General features: G+C 42.2%; 1 protein-coding gene across 1 annotated transcript; it reads right to left on the bottom strand.

Moving 5' to 3' along the window:
- Window positions 1–987: 987 nt before the first annotated feature.
- On the bottom strand, window positions 988–21,291 carry LOC138946048 (uncharacterized). Its single transcript, XM_070317571.1, has 3 exons — window positions 20,049–21,291; window positions 2,370–2,475; window positions 988–1,370 (listed from the first exon to the last, which is right to left on the bottom strand). The coding sequence occupies exons 1-3, from the start codon at window positions 20,784–20,786 to the stop codon at window positions 1,261–1,263; spliced, it is 954 nt and encodes a 317-aa protein (XP_070173672.1). The 5' UTR covers window positions 20,787–21,291; the 3' UTR covers window positions 988–1,260.
- Between the last annotated feature and the right edge of the window lie 2,064 nt (window positions 21,292–23,355).

Here is a 23,355-nt window from a genome sequence, read left to right as displayed (position 1 = left end):
GTTCAATTAACAAATAGGAACAATTTACACAAAAGAGGAAGCAAGAAGAGATGTATATTAGCTGGATGATAATTCCTAGGCTTTGTTACATTTACAAAGACAAGAATCTCACAAGGTTAATGTTGAATTGTTCAAATTATCTCCCTTAGAGCCTTACTTTGGGAAAATGACAGTCATGAATCTACGCAATCAAAAGCAAAAGTGATGACACCGAAATAAGAAACAACAGAGTGACAGGCAACCGTAAAAAGATTATGTTATGAGACATACTGCGACATCGAAACATATAAATAATGTTCCGTTATTCCATTGCTAACTGCACAGACATACAATTCAAAATCCAGAGCAAACAATGCATCACGTATGTCAATTCAATATGCTGAACTTTATCCTACACAGTAGGTACTTCATTTCAACATTGAATATTTTGGCCCTTTCTTTCTTTCTTTATTTGGTGTTTAACGTCGTTTTTCAACCACGAAGGTTATATCGCGACGGGGAAAGGGGGGAGATGGGATAGAGCCACTTGTCAATTGTTTCTTGTTCACAAAAGCACTAATCAAAAATTTGCTCCAGGGGCTTGCAACGTAGTACAATGTATTACCTTACTGGGAGAATGCAAGTTTCCAGTACAAAGGACTTAACATTTCTTACATACTGCTTGACTAAAATCTTTACAAAAATTGACTATATTATATACAAGAAACACTTAACAAGGGTAAAAAGAGAAACAGAATCCGTTAGTCGCCTCTTACGACATGCTGGGGAGCATCGAGTAAATTCTTCCCCCTAACCCGCGGGGGGTATTTTGGCCCACATTGTGGAATACTTGGTTTAGTGAACAGTACACCAAACCGCTTTTTAGTGCACCGAAAACAAAATTAACTGATTCATGATATGACATCCTGAAACTAGACAAATGGATGGCATCGTGGAAATCACCCCCCCCCCCCCACCCCCCCCCCCCCCCCCCCCCCAAATGATGGAGTACTTCGTTTCAGAACAATACAAAGGCCAAAAATGAGATGGCCATAGGGAAGTAGATCTATACATGTATTACACAAGAAATGTTCAGCTCAAAATGTTAGTACACGATATCTAATTGGTATGTACAATTTTTTTTAAATAAAAAAAAGAACTCTAAAAGCAGATGAAAACCTCCCATAAATCCCCGTTCAAGCATGAAAAGTAAGAAGAAATGACCCATAACCGTGAAAAGAACAGATCCCACGCGAAGTTCGTTCAAGTTGTATAACTCCTTCACACGTCGCTCTCTGAAGTGCACACTGGTGTTCCCTCCCCTGCCGTGAAAGGCGAACCTCGGCTTGACGCGGTCATGTTCCCTGCGTCTTCGTACGCAATGTACAGACCTGCAAAACAGGGGGAACAATCAGTGATTTGCTTCGTGGATACATGTATGGCTGGATGGATACATGTATGGCTGGATGGATACATGTATGGATGGATGGATACATGCATGGATGGATGGATACATGTATGGCTGGATGGATACATGTATGGCTGGATGGATACATGTTATGACAACTGACCCACACAGTGACAGCAAGTGAGAGACAAACGAGTGAGTTGAGCGAGTGAATTGAGTGGATGAGTGATCGAGTTATTGAACGAGTGAGTGAGTGAGTGACCAATTCCAGTCGTGTAAGGAATAATTCGACCTCCGACCTGCCCATCATTTTACATGGGGAAAGAGTATTGACTTGTTCACTCATTTCCACAACTGGCACCAACAGCCTGGCTGCTTCCTGTAGGCACACAGCTATTTGCTTGTTGGCAGTAGAACTTCCTACGTCACACCTGTGCTCATCTGCTACATTCATTCAGCAAGAATGTTCCACTGTGCACAGAATACAGACACGCCGTTGATTCTTGGTATGTGTCTGAGTGAAATGATGCTCATATTCCATATGAAAGCCTTCGACAGTGTACTTGATCGTGTGCGCAAGAGTAACTGAAGCTTTAAGGCTGAAGAGAATTGTTTGAAAAACTGAACAGCTGCCATGCTAGGACACCGTGAAAAAAATATGGAAAAAGTTTTGTTTTATTTTTAAGAGAGAGAGAGAGAGAGAGAGAGAGAGAGAGAGAGAGAGAGAGAGAGAGAGAGAAAGGAGAGAGAGAAAGGAGAGAGAGAGAGAGAAAGCGGATTTGTTCTTCGCTGGGGGTATGCAGTGCCTTGGCATTGCACTTCTACTTAATTTGTAAGAGAGAGAGAGAGAGAGAGAGAGAGAGAGAGAGAGAGAGAGAGAAGGAGAAGAAAAAGAAGATGCGAGATAAGAAGGAGAAGAAAAAGAAGATGCGAGAATAAATCATAAATGCGAATCATAGAGAAACAAATCCAGTTAACTCACCTTTGCCGACAGTAGCCTGAAGCTGAAAGGCGTCCCTTCGCCCTTGGTACGGGACCCTCACAAACACGCGGGGATCCGAGTCTTGCAACGGAGAACCAGGCGGGCTCTGTGCGATAGAAACGAATACACTACTCACAAAAAGTTGAGGATCACTATAAAAAAAACAGGTGCTCAATAAAATCAGTTCGCTACTGTTATTTATTTCTCAGTCAAACCAAAATTGTTATGAATTCTTGTTTAGCTGTAAGTGGGCGATGTTGTGTTAGTGGGAAAATTGCACGGGATTCTCTACTACTGAGCTTGGAAACAAAAGACAAAGCGGAAACTTGCGAAAAAGGACCTTGTTTTGGACCGTTCAGCCCGAACACATTGCACAAGCCACATGGAAAACCCATTATGCACGTGCAAGCACTGCTGTTTATGTGTGAGATGCTGTCACTTGCTTGGCTTTTTGAGATGACATACCACCAGTATTAGGCAATATCTGACAATGCCTCCACGACGAAAATTGAACGAGTTTGAGAGGGGACGAGCTGTTGCATGGTTCCAAGATGGTGTCCCTAAGCGAGAAGTGGCCAGGCGACTTCACGTGTCCATCTCGGTCATTGTCAGACTGATTCAACGTTTCTCAGCCACTGGGAGGGTCCAGAAAAGACGCAGACCTGGGCGACCAAAGAAGACAACTCCACGTGAAGATCGTCTCATTGAACGACTAGCCTTGCAAACAAGAACAGCCTCTTCCAGCATTATTCGAAGGCAGCTGAGGGTGGCTACTAACACCAACATCAGCCAGCAGACCATACGGAATCGCCTTCATGGGTTTAACCTCCGTTCTCGTCGCCGAGCTGTACGGCCACGCTTAACTCCAGCCCATAGGGCAGCACGCCGCGCCTTCTGCAGACGTCACGTGAGGTGGACACGTCAGCAACGGTCCCAGGTCCTGTTCAGTGATGAATCACGCTTCACCCTGAACCACAACGACGACCGACTGAGGGTCTGGAGGCGCCAAGGGGAACGCTACATTGACGCCACTGTCCAAGAAAATGTGGCCTTTGGTGGAGGTTCTGTAATGGTCTGGGGGGCCTTCAGCTTTCACCACAGAACACCCTTGTTTCATGTAAAGGGTAACCTGACTGGCCTCCGATACCGGGATGAGATCCTTCGACCGCTGGCTGTGCCTACACTGCAGCAGATGTGACCACAGGCTTTCTACCAGGATGACAGCGCTCGCCCCCACAGGGCAAGGGTGGTCAACGACTTCCTGCAGCAGTCTGGCGTCAACAGAATGGAGTGGCCAGCATGCAGTCCCGATCTCAACCCGATTGAGAACCTCTGGGATGAGTTGGATTACAAAGTGAGGAGCAACCACCCCCCTCCCAGGGATGTCCAGCACCTCTACCAGATGCTGCAGGATGAGTGGCAGGCGCTTCCACAAGGATCTTCACCACCCTGGTCAACTCTATGAGGACTCGCTGCGTCGAGTGCCAGAACAGCCAGGGCGGTTACACGCATTGCTGAACTTTTGGGAGCATCTGAATGCCATGTGTTGTGATTTCAACGACTTTGTGAAATTAATTTTCGATACGTACACACTTTGATAAAATGTACAGACCAAATGATTGCTCGAAATTGAAGGAAATGTTGTATTGCTATCACTAAAGCATTGAATTAAACGTTTGCCAAATACCAACGCATTGGCTTTCTTATTTGGAAAGTTATGAGTTTGTGTGCAAGTGATCCTTAACTTTTTGTGAGTAGCTTATATACAATCAGTAGATTGCCACACAAGGAATAAAACGTTACATTTTCTTTTTTCTTTGTTTTACTGCTGTTTAAATGCTCATGTGATAAGTTGATCTTAGCGGTGTACTTGTGTTAAATTATGCTGTATGATCGTGTGTTTGTGTCACAGTAGAATCCGTTTAATAAACATACGGTTAATAAGGAAGTTTCCTGTCACTAAACATAGTCAGTGGAACCCCCAAGGTCTTCTAATTCTATTGTTGCTATAATTGCACGCGGCCTCGTCTGGTCACGTTCACCGTGGCTGCGGATTCCCGCGAGCCCAATAATTATTAAGTGTGTGTGTGTGTGTGTGTGTGTGTGTGTGTGTGTGTGTGTGTGTGTGTGTCTGTGTGTGTGTGTGTTTGTGTGTGTGCGTGTGTATGTGTGTGTGTGTGAGCAGGGCCGGACTACCGGGGGGGTTATGGGGGTTGCGCAACCCCCCCCCTAGCCTAAACATGTACCTTATTTATTTAATTTTTTTTTTTATTATTGCTTATTTTATGCCGTTTCATGCAAGGAGCGACCATTTTCCTATCTCAGAATATGACCTACCCGTCAGCTTCAGGGGGCTTCGCCCCCTGACCCCCACAACGAGGAGGGGGGGGGGGGGGGGTTCTAGCGTTTCCGGACCCCCCCCCCCAGCCAAAAAATAAAAATATTGAATGAGGTATGCATTTCTTTATTTTACATTGAGTTTCAATTTTTGGGGTATTAATCAGTGACAAAATCTGCTGCCTGAAACTGGTAATGATCATCCTCAGAATGCACCAGATTGCACCATTTTGCATCCTTTTTTTCAAAATTTTCCGGGGGGGCATGCCCCCGGACCCCCCTAGCAAGCTAGGCGCTTCGCGCCGTCGGTTCGGCGCTTCGCGCCTTCACACCCATATCTTCACAATATACTTTTGAAAAAAACCAGTCATAAAATGAACTGATCCGCCCCTGCCGCCAGGGGGGACATCCCCCTGGGCCACCACTGGCAACCCCCCCCCTCCTCTTCGCCTAGTCCGGCCCTGGTGAGTGTGTGTATGTTTGTGTGTGTGTGTGTGTGTACGTGCGTGTATGTGTACGTGCGTGAGTGTGTGTGGGTGTGTGTGTCACAGTGTATCTGTGTTTGTTTGTGCGTGTGTGTGTTTGTGTGCGTGTGTGTTTGTTTGTGTGTGTGTGTGTGTGTGTGTGCGTGCGTGCGTGCGTTCGTTCGTTTGTGTGTGTGTGCGCGTGTGTGTGTATGGGGGGGGGGGGGGGGGTAAGAGTGTGTTTTCGAGGGTATGTCAGGGTGTTCCAGAATGTGACTGAAGGAGTAAACAGTGAAGAGAAGATGATGATGACGATGATGTTGAAGACTGATGAAGATGAAGATGATGATGTAAAAGGGGAACGATTACTGAAAAAAGCCATCATCATGTACAACAACAACAACAACAACAACAACAACAACAACAACAACAACAACAACAACAACAACAACAACAACAACAACAACAACTAGCGTTGAAATGAAAAGTAGAAGAAGAGGAGCGGTCAGTCATGCGCTGCTCGAGTCCATAGCAGCTGCTAGTCTGTGCTTGCAAAAAGTTGGCTGTTTGAATTGGATATTATATATATAAACACGGTAAATGAGACCGTGGTCGCACGACCTGACCTCGTCATTTCCTGTGTATGTTATGTTTCGCATGCACTGTTTAGACTATCAAACCGTGTATGCCCCAGACTGCACACTGGTAGCAACAAAACTGGTACCTTTCTCCCCTCCCCTCCCCCCCTTCTCCTCCCTCCACCCTCGCAAGAAGGGTAAGTGCGATGGGAATTCCCCTGGAAGGGAGAACTCATTATGCAGTTTGGGTATCTTCAGGTTGCAATGCCTTCACCTTGACTGTTCACAGACGTCTGCATATTAAAATTTTACAAGGCAGGATTTTTCTTCAATGACCGTGCATGTAAAACAATGTGTTTCGCGCAGAGCTAATATAGCTCCAACGGGAAACATTCCAATTGCAGTTTGCCGTCCTTAATGGTGCTGGCCCGGGTCTTCGTGTCTGAAAATAATGTCATGCGGATGCAGCAGTTATCATTGCTATTTAGGCATCGGAACTTGAACAGACATATCCGTGCGTCAGATTCACACACTGACAATCCTGCCATTGATTGCACACATTGACTTTTGTCAAGGTGAAATCGTCAGTTTTAAAGTATGTGATATGTCCTCCGTGAAAGGGCTGGGTGAACTTATCCTCTATTTTGCCCTCTGTGTTACTAAGAATCATAAATTCGGGATTAACACTGATTTCGCAGATAAGAAAAAAAGAAAACAAGCTTTTTACACACGGCGATGACCAGATATGCTTAATAAAGAAAACTTTTCCTGCTTCAGTGTTTGCGTTCTTAATCAATTCTTTTATCTGTGTTTTTGGGGTGGGGTGTTGGCAACCCTGTCCATACAGACCACCTTGGGTGGTCTCTTTAGACAGGTTCCACTGTATCTTGTAAACCAGCATCTAAACCAACATGTGAACCATCATGTAAACCAGCATCTAAACCATCATGTGAACCATCATTTAAACCAGCATCTAAACCATCATGTGAACCATCATTTAAACCAACATCTAAACCATCATGTGAACCATCATTTAAACCAGCATCTAAACCATCATGTGAACCATCATTTAAACCAGCATCTAAACCATCATGTGAACCATCATTTAAACCAGCATCTAAACCATCATGTGAACCATCATTTAAACCAGCATCTAAACCATCATGTGAACCATCATTTAAACCAGCATCTAAACCATCATGTGAACCATCATTTAAACCAGCATCTAAACCATCATGTGAACCATCATTTAAACCAGCATCTAAACCATCATGTGAACCATCATTTAAACCAGCATCTAAACCATCATGTGAACCATCATTTAAACCAGCATCTAAACCATCATGTGAACCATCATTTAAACCAGCATCTAAACCATCATGTGAACCATCATTTAAACCAACATATAAACCATCATTTAAACCGTCATGTAAATCAATACGTAAACCATCGTGTAAACCATCCTGTAAACCATAATGCAAACCAACATGTGAACCATCATGCACACCATAATGTTAAAGGCACAGTAAGCCTCCCCTAAACCATCACAGAGCTCCCCGAGCGTCTACATACAGTACAAGCATACTTCCATTTGAACGCTCACCGAACGGGAACATCCTGGCTGCTTTCTGTCGAGCGTGAGAAATTTTCAAAGAATTTATTTTCGTGGACTTAGCCTACTCCTCTGCAACAATGGAGCCTCGTTTTGGTGCTGGACGGCTGTTATGAATATTCAATACCGGAAATCACGCCCGGACAGTAAGCCTCCCGTAAACCATCACAGATACTGTCAGGCTTTTACACACAGTACAAACACCCTTCCATTTGAACGCTCACCAAACGGGAACATCCTAGGTGCCCTACGTAAAGAGCGAGCAATTTTTGAAGAATTAATTTTGCAGATTGTCTCGAACACTTTTTGGACCCATCCTGAACTCAGGTCAAAAATGAGTTACTTCCCTTCGGGTCTCATTCTATCGATGTAAACTGGCCATAGCCGTGGATCGATGCTTATCAGAATGTTTTTGGACCGTGGTGCGTTTTTGCGCTAGACCTAACTTTTAAAATCTAAATAATAAATTGACAGCTTGTTACACAAACATTCTTTAATCATAAAAGAATTCTTTTTTCATCAAGACAAGATCAGTAGCCTACAATTCGAAGTTGTGAAAGTTTGAAAAAAGAAAAGCCCGGAAGCAGGGTCACGCAAGGGTCGTAGCAGACGACGGTTTATCGCCGTTCCTCTCAACAGTCAAAAGCCATCGCTAGAGTTCTTGTGAACCACAGCCGTTTGTTTCGTGCATAAAAACGTGCTATTGTAGATAAGCTCACATCGAGTCGCATTCAGATGACTAACTGACGACTACATAGTGAAAAAGGGAAACTGGATCACACGGGTTCACGATGGCTCAGGGGTAAGATAAACCACGCAAAAATAAATTCTTTGAAAATTGTTCGCTCTTTACGTAGGGCACCTAGGATGTTCTCAATCGGTGAGTGTTTAAATAAAAGGGTGTTTGTACTGTGTGTTTGTACTGACCGTATCTGTGATGGTTTACGGGAGGCTTACTGTGCCTTTAACCTTCGTGTAAACTATCACGTAAACCATCGTGTAAACTATCATGTAAACCATCCTATTAACCATCCAGTTAACCACCATGTGAACCACCATGTAAACCATCCTGTAAACTATCATTTATACCATCATATAAACCATTGTTTAAACCTCCATGTAAACCATCATTTAAACCATCGTGTAAACTATCATGTAAACCATCCTGTAAACCACCACGTCTACCATCGTGTAAACCATTGTGTAAACCATCCTGTAAACCATCATATAAACCATCGTGTAAACCATCATTTTAACTGTCGTGCAAACCATCATGTAAACCATCATATAAACCATCGTGTAAACCATCATTTTAACTGTCGTGCAAACCATCATGTAAACCATCATGCAAATCATCGTGTCAACCATCTGGTAAACGATTAGATATTCGTCGAGGCTTATCGTATGTAAAAGCCTGGCTAGATCTGGGATGGTGAGCTTTTTGTCTTTTGAAATGCAAAGCTGTCTGCTGAAAGATTTTTTTAAAGCCCTAGCGTGCGTTTAATGAAGGCTTAAACAATCCACACGCTGGCTTTCATTTGAAACAAACGGCACATGATTGTGTTGCACAGTTGCAAAGACTGCCACTGCCCTCACAAGGGTGAAGGGCGCATTACACAAACAGCACAGTCCTTGGGAATTCAACACAGCGTCACACACACCCATTACAAACACAACAGTAGGTAGGTATAACCATAGACCTATATTAGAAATATAGGTCCCTGGTATAACCAACTGTTTTTTCAAATTCTTCATGCATTGATTTTTTTTTTTAATCTGCACTCTATAACAATCTTTGTGAAGTTGAAATTCATTCAAATAAAGAGAAATTACGGCCGCTGTGTATTTTTTTGTATTTTTTTAAAAACACAGGTAAGTGCACCACGAAAACAGTGTTCATTCAAAACATGGGACACGCCTAGCTATTCCCAGTAAAATACGTAGACCTCATGAAAGAAAATTGAAAAGAAAGTTTCACACAAGGATTTGTGATCAGCAAAACTGTTTTGTGCACTAAATTTCTTTCGTTTGTAAATCCACTTAATGAACATTGTTGTGAAAACAAACTCGAGCATCTTTTGACGGCATTTGATCGAAAAATAGATAGTGACTGAGATCGTTCAAAATGGCATAGAAAGTCAATGTATAGAGGCAGGGGATTTACAGCGAAAACCAAAAGTAGAAGTTGTGAGGATTGTGGTCGAAACAGAAAATAGAAGTTGTGATATGAATGAAAATGAAATTGTCCGTCTATTATCAGATCGGGGAGAAAGCAAGGGTGCAATTGAGAAAGCATCAAGAGAGAGACAGACAGACAGACAGACAGACAGACAGACAGACAGACAGAGACATTCAGACAATCAATCCAAAATCCAGAATGAAAACACTATATAACAATCTTTGTGAAGTTGAAATTCATTCAAATAAAGAGAAATTACGGCCGCTGTGTATTTTGTTTGTATCTTTTTAAAAACACAGGTAGTGCACCACGAAAACAGTGTTCACTCAAAACAGGGGACACGCCTGGCCAACTGTAAAATACGTACACCTCATGAAAGAAAATTGTAAAGAAAGTTTCACACAATGATTTGTGATCAGGAAAACTGTTTTGTGCACTAAATTTCTTTCGATGTGTCTAGTTTTCTCGATTTATAATGTTGAAAATTGCTGAAAGTCTTTGAAACAGACTATAGTTTTTGAAAAAGACTTTAGTTGATGATAAAATCGTTTATTTAACGTCAATCTTTAAAATCATTGGCGACATTTGTCTTAGATTAAAAACACACACAGACGAGCACACAAACTTTCCCTTTATGTACAGTGGTTCACCACCCTCCCACCCTCCGCACACGAGTCTCGCTCATCTATTTAAAAGTGGTAATAAGAGATACTTGGATATAAAAGGGTATTCTTAAAGGTTCTAATAAAGAATATAAAGTAGCTATGAGAAGTAATGGCGTTATAGTTGCAGTAATGTCTCTTCATATCCAGGGACCAAGTGGGTGCGTGTGCACAAGTCTAGCGATAAGTTTGGAACCTTGCCACCCAAGGTTTTTATTAAAACTTAAAAGATAGCTTAATTTTTCATTTGGGGTATTTGGCAGGATATTTCTGTTCGCCGGTTTATAAACTGAGTCAGGGGTTGAAAGTGACGTGAGTTCAGATCACACTCCAAAGTCAAATGAGCAATGCTGAGGTCGGATTGACAGGTGCATTTAAGCTCTAGAAATTGGTAGTTCCCAGCTTCTGCCCTTCTGCGGTTAATTCTTTTTTTTATTACACCTGGGCATGCATTATAGGTGTTCATCTGTTTTGATGGGGCTTCCCGAATGAGCCAGCCAGAGCCTACAGCCGTGTGCATGTATTTGTTCTTCCATTCTCTCCAGAGAAGAGAGTCTGTAAGGCTACTGATCTCAGAAGCAGACAATGGCAGGTCTACCTCGAGGCGCCTTTACCTTGGGCAGCTTCTTTGGCGGCTTTGTCTGCTCTCTCGTTGCCAGGCACGTTCACGTGTGCTGGACAGTACACCAGACCAGGTTTATCTCGCTTCCTTTTTACATTTAGTCAAGTTTTGACTAAATGTTTTAACATAGAGGGGGAATCGAAACGAGGGTCGTGGTGTATGTGTGTGCGTGTGTGCGTGCGTGTGTGCGTGCGTGTAGAGCGATTCAGACCAAACTACTGGACCGATCTTTATGAAAATTGACATGAGAGTTTCTGGGTATGATATCCCCGAACATTTTTTTCCTTTTTTTGATAAATGTCTTTGATGACGTCATATCCGGCTTTTTGTGAAAGTTGAGGCGGCACTGTCACGCTCTCATTTTTCAACCAAATTGGTTGAAATTTTGGTCAAGTAGTCTTCGACGAAGCCCGGACTTCGGTATTGCATTTCAGCTTGGTGGCTTAAAAATTAATTAATGACTTTGGTCATTAAAAATCTGAAAATTGTAAAAAAAATTATTTTTTCCTAAAACGATCCAAATTTACGTTCATCTTATTTTCCATCATTTGCTGATTCCAAAAACATATAAATATGTTATATTCGGATTAAAAACAAGCTCTGAAAATTAAATATATTAAAAACTATTATCAAAATTAAATTTTTCAAATCAATTTAAAAACACTTTCATCTTATTCCTTGTCGGTTCCTGATTCCAAAAACATATAGATATGATATGTTTGGATTAAAAACACGTTCAGAAAGTTAAAACAAAGAGAGGTACAGAAAAGCGTGCTATCCTTCTCAGCGCAAGTACTACCCCGCTCTTCCTGTCAATTTCACTGCCTTTGCCGTGCGCGGTGGACCGACGATGCTACGAGTATACGGTCTTGCTGCGTTGCATTGCGTTCAGTTTCATTCTGTGAGTTCGACAGCTACTTGACTAAATGTATTTTCGCCTTACGCGACTTGTTACATTTAGTCAAGTTTTGACTAAATGTTTTAACATAGAGGGGGAATCGAGACGAGGGTCGAGGTGTGTGTGTGTGTGTGTGTGTGTGTGTGTGTGTGTGTGTGTGTGTGTGTGTGTGTGTGTGTCTGTGTGTGTGTGTGTGTGTGTAGAGCGATTCAGAGTAAACTACTGGACCGATCTTTATTCCAGCGTCGCGGACGACGCTGGTATCTGTGGTTGGGAAGAACGTGCCTGTGGAGAATTAGTCTCCAAGCCAAAGCGCGCTGACTCTCCAAGCCAAAACAATTTCAAAGCTGAAAAAAATGTACAATTTACGCGAAACGATTAAACACAGCTTTCGGGTGTGTTTTTTTAATCTAAGATGTACATAAATATACCACTCCGACCATAAGGAAAAGAAAAAAAGACACACAAAAAAAAAGACCGAGAGGAGCCGAGTCAATCCGAGACCAACCGAGAGGACGTGTTTCGCGCCGTTTCGACGTCGTTTGTTCAGATGCGGCCGGTTGGATCAGTTGCGGTCATACAGGGGCGCCTTGCACAAGAAAAGATCTTCAACAATCCCGATCATCATCATGGTACAATAATGTTTTGTGCGCCCCCATGTATGTGTTCTGTGCTAATAATGCACGGTTGTGAAATGTCCGTACACATTTTGTGGCACTATGTAATTGTTAGTGCATCCTCCTGCGGATGCTTCGTGCTAAAAATGCACTTCCATTAAAATATTGTACGCTCATGTCAGTAATATATTTTCAATTGTTTCTCTGTCAATTTCAAGTGTTTGTTTCCAATTACTTCAGTATCTCCCTGTTGCAATTCCAGGTGATTCATTATGCATGTGCAAATTTGAGGTGTTTAATTCTGATTCCTGTATTTACAGTGTAAAATTAAAACTATTGTTTTCAAACATTCCTATGACACCTGGTAATGGTTCTGTGGTTTTGTTTTTAATTTGTATTTTGTTTTTCTGCAATAAATATTTGAAATGGATCTGAGGCCGACTTACTACTTTTAGCACTCTTTTTCACCACATTCCCACGTACAGATATTGCAATATCAACTCTTCCTTTCTACCTGTTTCAAACAAGCTCTATTTTTTAATTAAAAAGTTTTTACTAAATGTCTTAACATAGAGGGGGGAATCGAGACGAGGGTCTTGGTGTATGTGCGTGTGCGTGTGTGTGTGTGTGTGTGTGTGTGTGTGTGTGTGTGTGTGTGTGTGTGTGTGTGTGTGTGTGTGTGTGTGTGTGTCTGTGTGTGTCTGTGTGTGTCTGTCTGTGTGTGTGTGTGTAGAACGATTCAGACTAAACTACTGGACCGATCTTTATGAAATTTGACATGAGACTTCCTGGGAATGATATTCCAGGACGTTTTTTTTTTTTGTTTTATAAACGTCTTTTATGACGTTATATCCGGCTTTTTTGTACAAGTTGAGGCTGCACTGTCACACCCTCATTTTTCAATCAAATTGATTGAAATTTTGGCCAAGCAATCTTCGACGAAGGCCGGACTTCCGTATTGCATTTCAGTTTGGTGGCTTAAAAATTAATTAATGACTTTGGTCATTAAAAATCTGAAAATTGTTAAAAAAAAAAAATTCTTTATAAAACGATCCAAATTTACGTTCATCTTATTCTTTATTGTGTTCTGATTCTAAAAACATATAAATATGTTATGTCTCGACATGTATTTCTCTCTCTCTCGACTGTACACAGAAATAAGAACAGCCTCGCTTTCACCTAGATCCTGCCTAAAAACAATGTTCAGACCTCATGTTCAGACTCGGCGTAATAATACCGAAAGGACTTTTTAGCGGTCAAGTTCAGTCGTCCGCATACTCGAAAGTGAAAAAAAGATGAAACGTTTTGCTACAGTATCGGAGGATGAACTGTCGAAGAAGAAAAAGAATCTCGTGCCAACCACTACGCAGAAGACCATCCGAGTTGTCCAGAAGAAGTTCTGAAACACGTCACGTTCCAAATCAAAAGACGACATTCTATTCTCTTACGTCACTATTCTTGGTTTACGGTACCATTCGGCGGCTTTGCTACGAGTATGCCATAGTCTTGGTTGGCCGAGACCTTGAAGTGGAATGCGAGTGATTAGGTTTGTTGATTTTGCTCGGAGAAGTGGTCCGTGTTCAAGCAAGTTTCTTTCTTCTTTGAAAACAAAAACCCTAAGACCAGTGAATGTCGAGATATATATGTTAATTGGATCTGTGATCCAAACATGCCTTTTGGTCAATCTCGATGGCAGTTTATTCCACTCGCCCTACGGGCTTGTGGAATAAACTTCCATCTCGATTGACCAAAAGCCATGTTTGGATCACAGATCCAATTAACGTATAATATTTGGATTAAAAACAAGCTCTGAAAATTAAAAATATAAAAATTATGATCAAAATTAAATTTCCGAAATCGTTTTAAAAACTATTTCATCTTATTCCTTGTCGGTTCCTGATTCCAAAAACATATAGATATGATATGTTTGGATTAAAAACACGCTCAGAAAGTTAAAACGAAGAGAGGTACAGTAAAGCGTGCTATGAAGCACAGCGCAACCGTTACCGCGCCAAACAGGCTCGTCACTTTCACTGCCTTTTGCACTAGCGGCGGACTACGTTCAGTTTCATTCTGTGAGTTCCACAGCTTGACTAAATGTAGTAATTTCGCCTTACGCGACTTGTTTTTTCTTGTGGCTATTTGATCAATTCATAGCAAGCAGTGACTGAAATAAACAATTTATATATCCAGCACAACATGCAATTCATTGACTTTTGACCCTAACCTTTTAACACTTCCCAAAATAAATCTTTGGTGGACATTGCATCGACGCTGTTCATTTTGAATGAACATTTTTCTTGTGAAATTTGACATGAGAGTTCCTGGGAATTATATCCCCGGACTTTTTTTCTTTTTTTCGATAAATACCTTTGATGACGTCATATCCGGCTTTTTGTAAAAGTTGAGGCGGCACTGTCACACCCTCATTTTTCAATCAAATTGATTGAAATTTTTGTAAAGCAATCTTCGACGAAGGCCGGACTTCGGTATTGCATTTCAGCTTGGTGGCTTAAAGAATTAATTAATGACTTTGGTCATTAAAAATCTGAAAATTTAAAAAAAAACATTTTCATAAAACGATCCAAATTTACGTTCATCTTATTCTACATCATTTTCTGATTAAAAAAAACCCATATAAATATGCTATATTTGGATTAAAAACAAGCTCTGAAAATTAAAAATATATAAATTATGATCAAAATTAAATTTTCGAAATCAATTTAAAAACACTTTCATCTTATTCCTTGTCGGTTCCTGATTCCAAAAACATATAGATATGATATGTTTGGATTAAAAACACGCTCAGAAAGTTAAAACGAAGAGAGGTACAGAAAAGCGTGGTATCCTTCTCAGCGCAACTACTACCCCGCTCTTTTTGTCAATTTCACTGCCCGCTTTGCCACGAGCGGTGGACTGACGATGCTAGATGCTACGAGTATACGGTCTTGCTGAAAAATTGCATTGCGTTCAGTTTCATTCTGTGAGTTCGACAGCTTGACTAAATGTTGTATTTTTGCCTTACGCAACTTGGTTTTTGGCTCACGTAAGTGTAGCCTATGCGATGCTAACTTTTGTCTGTCTGTGCGTGCGTGCGTGCGTGCGTGCGTGCGTGCGTATGTATGTATGTCTGTGGTAGAAACTTTAACATTTGAAGACGTCATATTACATTGACGTCACATTATGACGTACGAGGGTTAGACGTCACGCGATGGAATTACTGAAAGTCTCGGTGATTGTTATTTTGAGCGGGCCGAGACTAGTTGGCAGTCGTGTCCATGTAAGTAGGCTGCATGCAGACAGACAGATCTAGATCTAGTGTCTCGCTTTCTTGCACAGTTTCACCTATGCTCTTTCTGTGTGTGTGTGTGTGTGTGTGTGTGTGTGTGTGTGTGTGTGTGTGTGTGTGTGTGTGTGTGTGTGTGTGTGTGTGTGTGTACTGTGTGTGTGTATGTGTGACGGAGTGATTGAGTTTGTGTTACTGTTTGTCGATTTCTTACGTGAGCCTTGAAGGCTTCGCCTCTTGTTTTTACTATCATATTACCCCAGTCCTGTCCTTAAGAGGCCAACAATCTATGCCTGTAGGACGTTAATATATCTTGTAAGTTAGAATAACTGGGCACTTTGCCCATGGTTGGGCAGCCAGTATTTTAAGAAGGTTGATGGTCTTATTTGCTTTACTTTAAATGAGCAGTCCATAGTCTATTTGAGGTGAAAAGTACGCCCAGATATTTCACCTGCTGACTAGGTGAGACAACAGATTTATCTAGTGAGAACTGTATCTTTTCTCGATCTTCCATTTTTCGGGTTGTAAAGACAACGAATACAGTTTTCTCGGCAGAGAGAGTGAAGCCATTCTCCCGCATATAGTTTGCAATGTTATCTATAGCTGTTTGCCACTCTTTAGAGAATTGTGTTCTGTTTTACAGGTTTTGTTTCGATACTCTTTGCATAGAGCGATATCATCCGCATAAAGTGTCAGTTCGGTTCCATGTGTTTTAACTGTCGATATGTCATGCAGCATAATGCTAAACAGCAGTGGTGCTATTACTGAGCCCTGTGGCACTCCCATGTCAACTTTGCGAGTGGATGATTTGGCACTTTTATAATCAGTTTGTAAGGATCTGTGTATTTTTAGGTTTATGGACAATTCTGTATGATGCTAGATATGGCTTTCCCGATCTAACGTATGGAAAAACCCATTGTTATTCAGCGAATTAAGAGATTTTCCGGATTACAGTGGTTTTATTGTTTGTAAATCCACTTAATGAACATTGTTGCGAAAACAAACTCGAGCATCTTTTGACGGCATTTGATCGAAAAATAGATAGTGACTGAGATCGTTCAAAATGGCATAGAAAGTCAATTTATAGAGGCTAGGCAGGGGATTTACAGCGAAAACCAAAAGTAGAAGTTGTGAGGATTGTGGTCGAAACAGAAAGTAGAAGTTGTGATATGAATGAAAATGAAATTGTCCGTCTATTATCAGATCGGGGGAAAGCAAGGGTGCAATTGAGAGAGCATCAAGAGAGAGAGAGAGAGAGAGAGAGAGAGAGAGACAGACAGACAGACAGACAGCCGGACAGACAGACAGACAGACAGAGAGAGACAGAGATAGACAGAGATAGAGACAAAGAGAGAGAGACACAGAGAGACACATATACACAGAGACAGAGACACAGAGAGAGACAACCAAACAGACAGACAGACAGACAGACAGAGACATTCAGACAATCAATCCAAAATCCAGAATGAAAACAAAAAAGGTTCGTTTTCGAAAGAAAATGTCTTGCTTCGTCAAAACTCAAACATTCCAATGCATTAACTAGCCCTTCTTGTTTGATGAGACAGATAGCAGAGAGACACAAGAAAAATGTTCATTCAAAATGAACAGCGTCGATGCAATGTCCACCAAAGATTTATTTTGGGAAGTGTTAAAGGTTAGGGTCAAAAGTTAATGAATTGCATGTTGTGCTGGATATATAAATTGTTTATTTCAGTCAATGCTTGATTCATTCATAAGTACATTTTTCAGCATGGTGCATCTACAGGAGGGTGCTCTAACAATGATGCATAGTGCCAACATTTAGCGCAAACTTTTCACAACAGTGCATTATTACCACAAAGCGCATACAGCGATTATATAGTAGCAAGTTGCACTAAACATTTGAACAAAATGCATTTTGTTCAAATGTTAACAGCACAGCACCAAGTTTTGCATAAGTGCACAACAGCACTGACCATTTCACAAAAGTGCATAACAGCTGTGACAATTTTACAAAAGTGCATTGACCATTTCAGGCAGATGGCTAACATGCAGATTTCGCTTTTGTCTGTCTTTCTTTGAAAAGTAGGCATGTTCAAGATCGATGAAGTCATGAGCAATTGGGTTAGATGACAGAAAAGATTCAAAAACGTCAGATTCAGTTAGATGACAGAAAAGATTCAAAAACGTCAGATTCAGTGTTTTGGGCACTGTTGAACAGGAACATTCTCTCCTGTTCAACAAATGTGGGTTCAATTCAAAAGCAACATTGTCACAGATAGGCTAGTGTTACATTTCTGTAAAGTTTCAAAAACATCTTCCATGTTTTGGTTACTGTTGAACAGAGGCATATTTTCCTGTTCAAAAAAGTCTGACACCAATTGTCGTAGTTGTGAGTTAAGGTTCGATCTATACTGTCCTTCAAACGAGTCGTAGAACCGTCATTGTCACAGATAGTGTTACATTTCTGTTTTACATTCAAACGAGTCGTAGAAGTAGTAGTACATTTGCGTTTGGTTGTTTTTTCTTTTAGATTCCTGTCACTCATACTAGCAGTATTGATTGAGGTACATAAATCTGTTGATGTACAGGGATGACTTGTTTGTAATGAATCCTTGTTTCCTCCACATTGAGTTTGCATTGCAGTTGGACAGAAATGAACAGGTGTTAATTGATAAACACATTGATAATGGCTTTTGAGAAAATCAATCAATTCTGCAAAGGAATTAACTTGATGACATCAAAACTGCAGCGCCATTTGAAGAATGGTTACCATTTCTGTTTCTTTGATGGGAATCAAACAAATAAAAACATTGACTATCCAAGTTACCATGAATGGCAATAGTTGACTCCTGAAAAGTAGCAAGGATATAATTTGAGACGATAAACGCCTGATGCAATCCCTCCTCAAGGTCAGTCAACTCAAAACCTTCATCATTCGCAACATCAGTAGGCAACACAGCGGGATTCGTATGTCCAGAAATCATGTCGAAAAAATATTACATTTCAAAAGCATGTCCAACCACAGTTGTTGGCAAGTGTTCGTGTCCGAAGTAGCCTTCAGTGTGTGTATATGTATTCATGTGACAGAGAACGTGACCTCATTGTTCAATCCTCTCTCTCTCTTCTTTCTCATTCGAACGCACACACGCAAGAACGTAGCCTACGCACGCATGCACGCGCACGCACACACACACACACACACACACACACACACACACACACACACACACCGCTGACGCACACGGCAAACCACGCACACACACACTGACTGTCGGCAAGCATCTCTTTTTGTTTTCTTTACCTTTGTTTATTGTGTTTTCGATATTTGTGTTTATTTTTTGCTTGACTTATCTGTTTTATTTTAATGTTTGCTATCCACATCGTGTGATAAATGTTTCTTCTCAGTCTCCGAGTCAGTTTAGTTTCTGCACGCCGCTTTGGTACTCCTTGTTTTTCTAACTGGTGTATTGTGCGCGACTGCCTTTGCGGATTTATTTTTATTCCTTTCATATGCAGTTGAAGTGTTGTGGGTGTTATTGTCTGTATATGCTATGTTGCGTCTGTGTATGCCGACAAGAATTTTGGGTGTAATGTGCCTGTGGTCTGCTCGCAGTCGAGCACAGAAAACATGGCGGCGCCCTGTGGCAAATTCGTGGAAAGTCTTCCCGACCGCAGATACCAGCGTCGTCCGCGACGCTGGAATAATAGGGAGACACACAGACATGCAGACACCTATGATTATCTGCTAAATTAAATCAGCAACTTCTTCTTCTTCTTCAGCGTTCCAGAATGTTCTGGTTACGTGTGAGCTCGTTTGCCCATTTGGGTTCCCCACACTATACTCATAGTCAGCTTCACTCCGCTTTTGTTGAGTAGGCATGCTGGGTATTTTCGTGTTTCCATAACCCACCGAACTCCGACATGGATTACAGGATCTTTTCCGTGCGCACTTGGTCTTGTGCTTGCGTGTACACACGAAAGGGGGGGGGGGGTTACATCAGCAACAAAAGTAATCCCACTACGCACAGAATGCAGCAACGCTATTGATGTTGAGTATATGTCCAAGATAAGGGATGCTCGAATTCCCCCTGCAAGCCTGAACAGATCTGTGATTATAAGAATATGAACATGATCGTGTACGCAGGAAAAACGACACCTTTAAGTTGATCTCTATTGTCGTTCTTGTAATATAATATCGGATTTTCTTTCAAACCTTGTTCGTTCCGTGTTGCGTCTGCTTTTTGTTGTCTTTTGTGTTCTTGTTTTTCCTGATGAAGCTTCCAAAAGCGAAAATTCGTACCGTCTTGTCTCGTTCTTGTATCGGTGAGTACAGTATTCCTTTGGGTTTTTTTTTTTAACTTTGTTCATCTTACCAGTCACTTCGTTGTTTAGATATAATATCAGACAAAAAGTCCGTATGTTTATGAAACAACCACACTTACCATCAGTGTCACCACGGCACCACTCGCACCGGGGTGCACTCCCATCGTCAAGCTGCTCTTCAGGTTGGTGAAGGCGTACACCATGTTCATGTCAGATTCGCGCATTTGTCTCTGGCAACGAAACAGGCCCGCTCCCTCCTCCCTGGGGTCAACATGACCCATCTTCAGGCAGAAGGTACCGGCAGGTTCCTGGCAGACGTACAAGAATTGGTTGTTGTACGGACTGTCCGCGGCACGGAGACTGAAGATGGGTTCCGAGTTTGGTCTCGGTCTTCCATGACACAGTTTCTCGGGTTCTAAAGTCTTGCTGACACTCTCGACGTTGTGTCCAGGGGCTTCTGCCTCGTTGACACTCACAAATACCGTCTCTCTCGGTAAAGTCCGTGTGTTGACTTGTTTCACTGCAGGAGAATTTGCATAGAACGTTGTTTCTCTTGATATGTTTTGCCCTGAAAGAGTACGTTTTGATGAAAGGGGCAGCCCGGTCTTAAACGTAGCTGGGACGTGCTCTTTCACCGGAATCCTGACAGTCAGACTGGATACCTTCGGCACCTTTTCTGGGTGCACATCAGGCACGTATTCCTCGCTCTCCTCGGCAGAGCCGGCCGAGGTACTGTCGCCACTGTTTCTGACAGCCACATACAATTTGTGGCGTGACCCATCTCGGACCTTGACCAGACGGCCGTCAGAGAGTCCCCTCCGGCGGAGTGCGACTGTGAGCTCTTCCACAGCGGCCATGGTTCTGTGGGACACCTTGGTTTGGCGGGGGACAGTCTCGGCTCAGAGAAGCTGGCGTCGCTGAGCACTGGTCTCAAGTCCGTGGAACTGTCGGCGTTGTGGATTGTCAGAGTTGTTGGACCTGCCTTCTTCTCTGGTTTTCTTATCCGTTTTGAAAGTAGTCCCCAAACTCAACACCGTTGGAACCGTTTATGTTCGTATCACTGATATGCTGCTACACAGACGGAACGAAAAGGGGACTGTGTTTGCTTCCAAGTTTGTTGTTTTTTGCTTCGTCGTCTTCGTATAATTGTTCTTCTTTTTCTTCTTCTTGTTCTTGTCTTTCCCTCCCCCCCTTGGCCTTCTTCGCGTTCCTCTTTATCGCTTTTACAACGATGCTCTTTCACAAAACTGAGGTTATTCCTTGCGTAGCGAGTAGACAGCTGCACTTATCGTAAAGCAACGCTTTTGCGAGGTGTAATAAGTAGCAGTTACGCTGGTTGTTGGTGGAGATTGTGACAAGAGCTTTTATACCACTGTCCCGCGCCGACACACATCCGTCCTGGGAAAACCCGTTAAAGCTGTGGTCTATTTATTTGTTTGTTCGTTCATGGGCTGAAACTCCCACGGCATGCTGGGTATTTTCGTGTTTCTATAACCCACCGAACTCTGACATGGATTACAGGATCTTTTTCGTGCGCACTTGGTCTTGTGCTTGCGGGGGTGTTCGGACACCGAGGAGAGTCTGCACACAAAGTTGACTCTGAGAAATAAATCTCTCGCCGAACGTGGGGACGAACTCACGCTGACAGCGGCCAACTGGATACAAATCCAGCGCGCTACCGACTGAGCTACATCCCCGCCCGGTCTATTTATGACTTGCCGGGTCTCGGTGTTTAAAAAGATAGGGCCGAGAAGCATGTACTGAATTCTGTACAGCGAAGGCGGCCTGAATCAGAACTTACACTGGCTGCATGACCTTGACAACTTCATTCAACGCTTGACTTTTGCGCTGATAACTTCTTGTTTGCTCTCCCAGGGCTGAGCATTTCATTTTCAAGAGGAATCGAGGGGAACAAATGAACGCCTCGCCACAGTTTCGAACCCACGACATCGATATTTCAGGGCCGATGTCCAAATCACTAGGCTACAGCGCCAATAGTGATAATGATTGAACAAAATAGGAATTAACCTTAAGTGTAAACCTTATGTTATTTTTGTAGCAGCAGATGTAAGATTGGGTTCAGGCCGCATTCGCTGTACACAATTGTGTACAGGCTCCTGAGTCCTATCTTTTTCAAACACCGAGCCCCTGATAGTCATAAATAGACCACAGCTTTCAGTGAAGTTGCCGACCACGGCTTGAGAAAGTCCTGGTACGTGTTTTGGTATGAAGGAACGTGCTAGTTTCATATCAGAGATAGTAAAGGAAATACACTTCAAACTGGGTCAGGCAGTACAACTTCTTTCCATTATTCAACATGCAGAGCATACGCGGAAGCTGTCACACACGCGACATTGCGTCAATGCGAATTCTAACTTGAATCGATGTGTGGTTATTTTTGTCACGCCAAAACTTTCCTGTGAGTGAATTGAAATTGATTTTTTTTTTACAAGAAACAGATTTAAGGATGTGCCTTTTCTTACTACAAAAAATATCAATCAATAAAACCAAAAAAACAGCAAACAAGCAAGGAAACAGACAAACAAAAAATTTCTTCTGAAAAATAGACTCGGACTATGTGTGTGTGTGTGTGTGTGTGTGTGTGTGTGTGTGTGTGTGTGTGTGTGTGTGCTAGTTTATCTCATTTAGCCCTCATAACAACTGTTGTTATAGTGTCAGCTCAATTGTGGCTCACACGCACACTCACACTCACACACACACACACACACACACACACTCACATACACACACACACACACACACACACACACACACACACACACACACACACGCGCGCGCGCGCGCGTGCGAAGGCACACAAATCATGTGATGAACATTTGTCGGTGATAAAAACATAAATACCAATACATTGCACTCTGTTTTATCACCGCATCGCAGATGATCAAGATTAACCTCCTCGTGCCCCCTAATTGGCCTAGAAGCGCGTCCCCCGGGTGGTGGATGGGGGAGCCTTCTCTACTAACTTCTGAGAGAAGGTCGCATCACTCTCGATGCCGTGAACCTAATTAGGATCTTTTTCTTGTTTCTTCTCTATTTCTGCCTCCCCAAAGTCCTTTTACTTTCCTTTTCTCACCCATAAAATTCTTCACTTATTTTCCAAAGTATTGTGAATCCCGAGTTTGTCATGTGTGACCAGGGGATGAATGGCTGACACCTTAGTATTCAGTCGTAAGCACATGCGTTTGGTTTCAGGTTGGGTCGACGCCAAATGACAGTTTTAGGCCCTTCCCTTGTCACGGGGGCTCTCACAAGGGTGACTGTGTATTTCCCACCTCATTGAGCTTACGTGTTATGTCTTTGTTAAGGCAAAAAAAAAATTGTCTGTTTCTGGTAACATGGCTAAAAAAAATAGGGTCGGTAGGTCGGGATTTTTTTTTTTTAATTTTTTTTTTAACCCCAAATGTA

The sequence above is a fragment of the Littorina saxatilis genome, linkage group LG13 (assembly GCF_037325665.1).
Source record: "Littorina saxatilis isolate snail1 linkage group LG13, US_GU_Lsax_2.0, whole genome shotgun sequence".
Lineage (NCBI taxonomy): Eukaryota > Metazoa > Mollusca > Gastropoda > Littorinimorpha > Littorinidae > Littorina > Littorina saxatilis.
The sequence above is the reverse complement of the archived record's forward strand: the minus strand, read 5'-3'. Positions and strand labels throughout refer to the sequence as shown.